This window comes from Schistocerca americana, chromosome X (genome assembly GCF_021461395.2).
Source record: "Schistocerca americana isolate TAMUIC-IGC-003095 chromosome X, iqSchAmer2.1, whole genome shotgun sequence".
Lineage (NCBI taxonomy): Eukaryota > Metazoa > Arthropoda > Insecta > Orthoptera > Acrididae > Schistocerca > Schistocerca americana.
The window spans coordinates 776,874,042-776,884,040 of NC_060130.1; the positions used below are offsets into that span (position 1 = coordinate 776,874,042).

General features: G+C 50.5%; 1 protein-coding gene across 1 annotated transcript; it reads right to left on the reverse strand.

Annotated features, from left to right (window-relative positions):
• Window positions 1-1,428: 1,428 nt before the first annotated feature.
• Window positions 1,429-2,485, reverse strand: LOC124556312 (stress response protein NST1-like). The gene is made up of 2 exons (XM_047130284.1): window positions 2,053-2,485; window positions 1,429-1,958 (listed from the first exon to the last, which is right to left on the reverse strand). The coding sequence occupies exons 1-2, from the start codon at window positions 2,483-2,485 to the stop codon at window positions 1,429-1,431; spliced, it is 963 nt and encodes a 320-aa protein (XP_046986240.1).
• Window positions 2,486-9,999: the final 7,514 nt, after the last annotated feature.

Below are 9,999 nucleotides of genomic sequence, written 5' to 3' on the forward strand. Positions count from 1 at the left end.
CAACCACCTTGACCACTTCACCACTTGGTGCAACCAGTGGTTCCTCCATGTTAATCCCTCCAAGATCCAGGCGATCATCATAGGCCCCACCACCCGCTCCTTCTGCATCCATGATTTCTACCTCACCAAATACCTTGGCCTCACACTCGACCGCCACCTCACCTGGACTCCCCATCTCCTTACCATCCAAAACAAAGCTCACAACCGCCTCTGCCTCCTGAAACTCCTATCTGGCCGGATGTGGGGTCTTCATCCTTCCACCATCCTTCACATCTACAAACCCATGATCCACCCCATCCTTTGTTATGCCAGCATCGCTTGGATTTCTGCCCCACCCCAGTTCTATAAAGACCTCCAAATCCTCGAACGCCATGCGCTCTGCCTCACCTTCCACATCCGCCTTCCGTCCCCCATGCGCATCCTCTACAACCTCATCCCCTTCCCCCACCTTCTCCTTTTCCTTTAACACATCCGCAAACTATATATTGTCTGCCGCCTTGATCCCTCTCACCCCCTGGTGTCTCCCTTCCTCTCCACCCCCAAGCAGTTGCCGTGCCTTTACCGTTGTGTCCCACCCTCTCTCCATCTCCACACCCTCCATCTCCTTTCCCAACACAACTTCCACGATCTACCCCTCCCGGATGATGAGCTTCGCCCTGACATCTACCATTCCTACCAACTCTAACCCCATCTTCCTGCCTCCTCCTCAGGGCTCCCTCTCCTCCCCCTCCTTCCTCCTGAGTGGCTTCCCCCTCCTACTCCCCCTCCATCTCTTGTGCCTCCTTTCAGTGTCTCTGCACTCCCTCCTGGCCTGTGTTCCCTTTTCCTCTCCCGCCCCACGTGTCTTCTGCCTCTTCGTGAACCCACGGTTGCCTCTCCTCTCTTCATCCCACCGCTTCCCTGCTGCCCCATGCTCTCCCTTCCTTTTCCATCCTCTCTGACCTTTCCCTCGGCAGGTCCCACCTGGTAGTTTTATTATTCGTCATGTGTGCTCCAAGTGAATTTTAAGTGTGTTGTTTCGGAGAGTTTTTAATACTGTGGCCAACTTTTAACCTGTGCATGCGCATTCAGTGTCTTCTCTGTGTTTTAAGAATCGCCAACTGTCATTTTTAACTTTCTGGTGACTTTTTTAACTGTACCCCATAAACGTCTCCATGTCAGTGTATTTTTACCTCCATTTTCTCCCCTTACTCTGTTTCATGTTCCCCTTTATTATCTCCTTATGTATGTATCATTTTATTCTTGTTTTAGCTGTCGTGTCACTCGGCTGAAGAGCGGCGTATTGTGCCACTGGCAACCCTCCCCTGCCCATATGAGGCAGGGGAATGAAATCACAATAAAGCAAAAAAAGAAAACCTAGTCCAGCCGTCATTCGAGGGTTGGATTCCCTTTCTTCCTCATCGAGGACTCACACTGCCTGGGCTACTCTCAGGGTGTATCTTCGACATGGAAGAGTCCCAACCGTGCCTGTCGCGTTGTTGCCCGTCTGTACACCGTCACTGCTGCCCGCCGCCACCATATCTTGGTGCTCGCAGCTTCTACTGCCGCCACCGCCGCCGCCTGGTCGCCGTCTCTCGGTGCTCGCCGCTTCTTCTGCCGCCGACGTCGCCACCTGGTCGCCGTCTCTCGGTGCTCGCCGCTTCGTCTGCCGCCGCCGTCGCCGCCTGGTCGCCGTCTCTCGGTGCTCGCCGCTCCTTCTGCCGCAGCCGTCGCCGCCTGGTCACCCGTCTCTCGGTGCTCGCCGCTTCTTCTGACGCCGTCGCCGCCTGGTCGCCGTCTCTCGGTGCTCGCCACTTCTTCTGCCGCCGCCGCCGCCGCCTGGTCGCCATCTTTCGGTGCTCGCCGCTTCTTCTGCCGCTGCCGCTGTCTTTCGCTGCTCACCGCTTCTTCTGCCACTGCCGCCGCCTGGTCGCCGTCTCTCGATGCTCGCCACTTCTTCTGCCGCTGCTGCTGTCTCTCTGTGGTCGCCGCTTCTTCTGCCACTGTCTCTCGCTGCTCACCGCTTCTTCTGCCTCTGTCGCCGCCTGGTTGCCGTCTCTCGGTGCTCGCCACTTCTTCTGGCGCTGCCACCGCTGCTGCTGTCTCTCGGTGCTCGCCGCTTCTTCTGCCGCTGCCGCTGTCTCTGTCTCTCGCTGCTCACCGCTTCTTCTGCCGCTGCCGCCGCCTGGTCGCTGTCTCTCGGTGCTCGCCGCTTCTTCTTCCGCTGCCGCTGTCTCTCGGTGCTCGCTGCTTCTTCTGCCGCTGCCGCCGCCTGGTCGCTGTCTCTTGGTGCTCGCCGCTTCTTTTGCCACCGCCGCCGCTTGGTCGCCGTCTCTCGGTGCTCGCTGCTTCTTCTGCCGCCGCCGCCGCCGCCTGGTCGTCGTCTCTCGGTGCTCGCCGCTTCTTCTGCCGCTGCCGCTGCCGCCGCTGCCGCCGTTGCCACCGCTGCCACCGCCTCTCGGTGTTCGCTACCACATGCAATCATGGACGCCCCAACTACCACCATCATCTACACCTCCCCTTCACCTACCCCCACTGTAACATCATGGAGTGCTTCCTCTGGGATTAACCTGTCTCATCCACCTCCCGTACTCAAAGTCTCCTCCCGATCTATCTCCTCTCCATCACTGTATCCCCACCTGTACACCACTCCTGCTCCTACCCCTGCTACTGCACCTGCACCTGCTGCTGCTCCTGCTCCTGCCTCTGTCCCTGCTCCCACCCCCCTCTCACTCCTGTCGCCTGCCGAGACAACTTTCCCCCTCTCCCCCCTGCAACTACCACTGCTTCCCCTGCCCAAGTCACCGCCCACCGCGCCACAGTCACCGCCACATAGCGCCCTACCCTCTCATCCAGTGCAACTGCCTCACAGGAGGGCCCTGCCTCCCACCACCTCCCCATCCATCCAGTCCCTCATCCCTCCTCCCAGGCAACACCCACTAAAAAATCTTCCAAATGGCCCAGTGGCGACCTCTCCTCTTTTCCCTTATCCAAAATTCACTGCCCGCCAAACCTCCCGCTGACCTCACTATGGATACCACCCCACCTCCCTCCTCTCCAATCCCTCCCTGTATACCTTTGTCCTAGCCAACCCTGGTCCAAAATTCCTGGATGCCCGCACCCTCACCCTTGAAATCCGGAAGTACATCCCCAGTGCACCCGTCACCCAACTTATCCCTCGCAGAGGCTCTGTTCTCATCAAGTTTCCCTCTCCGTCCTTCCATACTGATCTCCTCTGGCGCCTTCCCTGCATCACCTTTGGGCCCCACACATCCCTCACCCCATTCCTTACATCCTCCTCTCCTCGTGAGCCCTGACCGCCTCGTCATCCGCCAACCCTCACCGCCGTCATCACAAAACTCAGCCCCTGTGGTCACGGAGGCTGAGGTATTGGCGGAACTGAATGCCCACCCCGCCCTGGAAGTCCGCTCTGCCTGCCATATTTACAACTCCTCTGGCCCTACTTTCCTCATGCGAATATTTACAGAGTCTGCCTCCTCCATCCACCGCCTCCTCACGCAGGGAGCCCTGATTTTCAACCGCCGCCACCCTGTAGACCTGTCCCGTTCCCCTCCTCAATCCTACCGCTGCCAGCATTGTCTTCTGTACAATGACCACCTCACCCAAAACTGCAAGAACCCACACACCTGCCCCCATTGCAAAGCCTCCCACTTCCCTAAACAGTGTCCCAACCTCACCTCCCCCCCATCCTGCAACACCTGCAATGAACCTCACCCCACCCATTCCTCCAAATGCAAAGCCAAGCCCCCTCCCACCAACCCTGAACTTACTGTCCCCATTCGCCCCATTGACCCACCCATCCACCCTAACAATTCCCTCCGCCCTCCCCCTACAGCAGAAGACATCATCTGGTTCCTCACCATCGTCCTGCAGAACATCCACCCCTTCCAGCGCCCCCACACACTCCAGCAGATTTCCCTTGCTACCCTCTCTGTTTTCCATTTAAACACCTACGCCACATACTCCCACAACCAGACCCACTTTACCTTCACCCGCCTAGACACCCTCGTTTAAGCCCCTCTCTCCCCTTCCCGCACCCTTCCCACCCCCAACCTCATGGCGCGTCAACAGTATCGTCTCCTCTACCTCAACATTCGCTCCCTCCCTGCAAACAAATACCTCTTCATGCATACCCTCTCCCAGCACCAGGTTGACTCCTTCATCCTTAATGAAACCTTCCTCCAACCCCACCATGTTGTCCGCACCTCCCCTTATCTCCTTCACCGCACTGACAATCCCCTTCCCCTAGCCCGAGGTGGGCTTGTTCTGTACTGAAAGCCAAGGCGAAACTAACCTCCATCCTTAAATCTGTTTCCATTGTTAACTTGGTGTTGTGGGTTGGCAGGAGAGCCAACACCTTAATAATAGAGGAAGCCGAAAGGCACGCGTTTTAGCTCACGCAGACTGGCGTGAGGTCTGGAACAGGACAAGGAAATTAGAACTTAGAAAAACGGACGTAGCTGGTGGAATACTTAACTTTAATCCGTTAATGGTGAACGTTGGTCTGACGGTACATGATTAACAAGATCAATAGCAACTGATAATGGCGCCTTGCTAGGTCGTAGCAGATGACGTAGCTGAAGGCTATGCTAACTATCGTCTCGGCAAATGAGAGCGTATTTTGTCAGTGAACCATCGCTAGCAAAATTGGTTGTACAACTGGGGCGAGTGCTAGGAAGTCTCTAGACCTGCCGTGTGGCGGCGCTCGGTCTGCAATCACTGATAGTGGCGACACGCGGGTCCAACGTATACTAATGGACCGCGGCCGATTTAAAGGCTAGCACCTAGCAAGTGTGGTATCTGGCGGTGACACGACACTTGGACATAGCTCTAATCTGATCTTGAAGTATTTCCTCAATGTGAATATAGTTTCCTTTAACTGAAGGTCCACAGGAAAGTCTTTACTGAAACCACCGTTTCACAATGGCGTTTCAGCTTACTAGTCTGAACTGTGAGAGTGTCGTTCGACGCAAAGGACACTTGGTTTAACAACTTTATAAAAACGTATTCCGCTCTCCGTTCCTTATTAAACACACTATTCTCTTCTTTATATGCATGCTTCTTAAGCCGGCCGGAGTGGCCTTGCGGTTCTAGCGCTACAGTCTGGAACCGCGTGACCGCTACTGCCGCAGGTTCGAATCCTGCCTCGGGCATGGATGTGTGTGATATCCTTATGTTAGTTAGATTTCAGTAGTTCTAAGTTCTAGGGGACTGATGACCATAGCAGTTAAATCCCATAGTGCTCAGAGCTATTTGAACCTTTTTTTTTTAAACAATATCATTAACTGTTGAAGTACTAGAAATAAGCAAAATTTTACTTTAATAGTGCTACTACAGAGAGAATGAAAATCACGTTACTCACTACGAGACTGACTGGCTGACTACTAACTGCCGTGACGTACACAGCGTTATCAAGACCGCAAGAAAGCTGTATATGCGCACCACTGACAAATCGATTGGTTTGATGTAAGAGCTGCACGCATCTCAGGAGGTGCGTTGTATCCACCCCTGTTATGTATGGTACCATACATACGGGATTCGCGACTTGCAGTATAGTCACAGCAAAGTTTTCTCAAAGATCCAAGAAGATATGTAGTTATTTTCTTATTTCAGTCATGGATCACAAAATACACTGAAGCGCCAAAGAAACTGGTATAGCCATACGTTTTCAAATTGGGAGATATATAAACAGGCAGAATACGGCGCGGCGGTCGGCAACGCCTATATAAGACAACACGTGTCTGGCGCAGTTCTTAGCTCGGTTACTGCTGATACAATGGCAGGTTATCAAGATTTAAGTGAGTTTTAACGTGGTGTTATAGTCGGCGCACGAACGACGGGACGCAGCTTCTCCGAGGTAGCGATGAAGTGGGGATTTTCCCGTACGGCCATTTCACTTGTGTACCGTGAATATAAGGAATGCGGCAAAACATCAAATCTCCAACATCGCTGTGGCCGGAGAAAGATCCTACAAGAACAGGACCACCGACCACTGAAGAGAATCGTTCAACGTGACAGAAGTGCAACCCTTCCGAAAACTGCTGCAGATTTCAATGCTGTGTCCTCATCAAGTGTCAATGTGCAAACCATTCAACGAAACATAATCGATATGGGCTTTCGGAGCCGAAGGCCGAATCGTGTACCCTTGATGACTGCATGACACATATCTTTACGCTTCGCCTGGGGCCGTCAACGCCGACAGGTCGGACGAGTCTCGTTTCAAATTGTATCAAGGTGATGGATGTGTACGGGTAGGGAGACAACCTCATGAATCCATGGACCATGCATATCAGCAAGGGATTGTTCAAGCTGATGGAGGCTCTGTAATCGTGTGGGACGTGTGCAGCTGGAGTGATATGGAACCCCTGATACGCCTAGATACGAGTCTGACAGGCGACACGTACGTAAGGATCCTGTCTGATCACCTGCATCCATTCATCTCCATTGTGCATTCCGAAGGACTTCGGCAACTCCAGCAGGACAAAGTGACACCTCACATGTCCAGAATTGCTACAGAGTGGCTCCAGGGACACTCTTCTGAGTTTGAACACTTCCGCAGGCAACCAAACTCTCTAGACATGGACATTATTGAGCATATGTGGGATGCCTTGCAACGCGCTGTTCAGAAGAGACCTCCACCCCCTCGTACCGTTACAGATTTATGGACAGCCCTTCAGGATTCATAGTGTCAGTTCCCTCCAGAACTACTCCAGACATTAGTCGAGTCCATGCCACGTCGTGTTGCGGCACTTCTGCGTGCTCGCGCGGACCCTACATGATACTAGCCAGGTGTACCAGTTTCTTTGGCTCTTGGTTGGTTGGTTGGTTTTTGGGGAAGGAGACCAGACAGCGTGGTCACCGGTCTCATCGGATTAGGGAAGGATGGGGAAGGAAGTCGGCCGTGCCCTTTCAGAGGAACCATCCCGGCATTTGCCTGGAGTGATTTAGGGAAATCACGGAAAACCTAAATCAGGATGGCCGGACGCGGGATTGAACCGTCGTCCTCCCGAATGCGAGTCCAGTGTCGAACCACTGCGCCACCTCGCTCGGTCCTTTAGCCCTTCACCGTAATATTATACATCAAGTACTTAATTTGAATCTGTAATAACCACCCTCACACCTGAGTACATACAATCCATTAATCATATCAAGTTGGCATATGTAAAAATGGTATGAACCAAATACCTTTCGCCGCATACATAAAAATTTAACTACTACAGATACAGTTGTAATAGACATACTCACAGACTGTTCTTTTATGTATGTACCGTGACGCATGAGATTTGATAGTGATGCGATCTTCAATCTTATTTTATATCTGGACATTGGTCTCTTATCAAAACTTTATCTATTAGATCCCCTTTACAACCCTTAGAATCCTGTTAATAGTAACCGTGAATCGCCCTTCATACTGATGTATTGAAACTTCTCCATCATTTACTGCCAAACTATTTCAATGTGCAGACGCATTTGCCTATATGCAATATTCCAGATCGTTCTGCCTTATTATTTGACGATCAGCTGATAAAAACTGGCCCAGAAGATCACGTAATAAATTCTAAGTGGTGGTGTTCACTCGCAAATGTGTGCACCATCTTTCCCTGCAGATTATGCGATACGAATAGAGCCTCGACTGCACGCATTCTGGGACTAATCTACGACTGATGTGGTACGCCAACATGAGACATTTGCTTCCGAGGCTACAATATGTGGTAGATATTCTCCTTGCATTGGCCTATACTTAGTGAACCACCAATCCCACCACAATACTCACCATGTACTGATCATCAGTGCAACCTCAATTCTATTACAGTGTGATCTTCTACCACAGAAGTATTTACACTGCACAGCAGAAGTACAGGATCACTTTTTAGAAACGCCATAATTCCCACTAATTACATCGCTTAATAGTGAAATTTGGATCAAAGGTGCATACAATGTTCCTCTGTAATGGTGCGAAGGCGTGGCACCCAGTGACGTCACCTCAGACTCGACGACACTTGTAACAGTGAGGTGTCGACACATGCGAAAACAAGACCACAACTCAGAAGTTCATGTGACGTATAAAGTGCGTTAATGATGTCACAATGGCACCAAACTTCACCACATGTCTGACCAACGCTACCACGGACATTGTAAGGTGACAGAATAAATGAAGGTCAGATTTGCACCTTTGAGAGCGTTATACATCACAATGGGAAGGTGAATATGGCACCTAACTTAATTTGGCGGTAATGAGCAAATTTGCCTAGCAGTATGTAATGCAAAAAGGGATGACATGCAATCGACAGTAATTAACACAACGTTCCTATAATGCATGTTTGAGCAGCAGGTGAAAGAAGCAGCGAGAGGCATTTTAGTTTGGAATTTAGAGGGATGATGCAGAGGCAAGGCTGCGCTACAGGGGGTACCACGGAAACCACTTAAAGGGGTGTTCCAGGCGGTGAGTCAACGGCCGACCAGGTGACTCAGACTGGGAGAGCAAGTATAACGGCCCATCTGAGGGAGGTCAAAAAAAAAAAGCTTTTAGAAAACTGATTTTCGGAATTTCAAATGGATACAAGACCAGTGACACATTTTCGATCATGTGTCCAGTGAGTGGTACGCACGTTAGAGAGTCAATGTACGCATATAGGCATCTGGAACGGGCACAAAACGTCCGATTGGCGGAAACGCGCTAGGAAGGAGAAAAGAGTCAAAGTTTCGACCCAATTTAATGGTAGGGACCTTGAAATTGGTAGACAGAGTTTCCACAAAATAAGAGGAACGCTTCTATTGGCCAAAAAAAGCCGTGATATCAAGAACAAAAGAACCCAGGTGGGGAGGCAGTTCGGCTATGAGTAAGACAAGACGGAAATTTTCGACGACTCTTCTCTGAACTGACATCAAGTGCAGAACAGAGCGCATAACGCTCTGTACGACGCAGAGGAGTAATTTGTGTGAACACTGCGTTCACAGCGGCTGATACCCAGCTAGAAATTAGCTGTAGCATCGTTTTGCTCCAACTGTAGAGAAACGAACCGGCCAATTAGTTAATTGTTCTTGCGAGAACTGAGAGGGCGTTATAATATGCACACTGCTCCAATCATGCACCACATCGCCACATCGCCACATTCTAAGACTAGGGATGAGTACATGCTCTCTCGCATAACGAGAAACATAGGGAAGGTTTCTACTGGAAAATTCAGCAAAGTTGTAATTAGTTTTATAGGAATTTCAGCGGAAGATAGTGGCCTAGTAGACAACAGCTCATTGCAGCTTAAGGTAAATACCGCGTACAGAGGCGTAAACTTGTTGCTCCACCAGCTTGCGTCCACTGTAAACTCGAGCGACCTTGGGTAATCTTTTGCTCAGTTTGTCACATAACTAACCATCCACCATAGACTTGATTGTCATCCTAAAAATAGTACCGAACTTTGAACTGGAATCGGACGACTATCATAGTACTCTCCAGCATCATAACGTAAGTGTAGGAACAATTCTGCAAAGAAACTTCTAGTTAAACTTAAATATTGTCGTGTTTAGGAAAATTTAACCTTCTGAGAGTTAATATTTAATAGTGTTGTGTTTAGGATTATTTCACTTTTTGTTGTTGACGAGATGCGTTATCCTGACGACTGTTTTCTTTTGTCACATTGAAAAACTTTGTAAAAGCGTGTATTTTTGTGCTAATGTTGCGACATTAAACATGTCATTTCAAATTACACAGTTGTCTTCAATCCTAGAATAAGTAAACCAGAAATATTACACCTTACAACGTGTTATGCAAGAGGAAGGTCGTCACAGCCCCCCTTTACCTAACTTTCACCCTTTCTTTTGACGACTCCGCAATGGAGCTTAGAACAGCGACGCACAGCATTGAAATCACGCGATTTGCTTATGAATGACCGAGGAAAACATTCCAGACACGCGGCCGCTGAGTCGAGACAAAAATTCCGAAGTGGGTGGCATAAAGAATCTCATGGAACCACCCCTTTCGCTGGGGTCGTTGATTGCCAC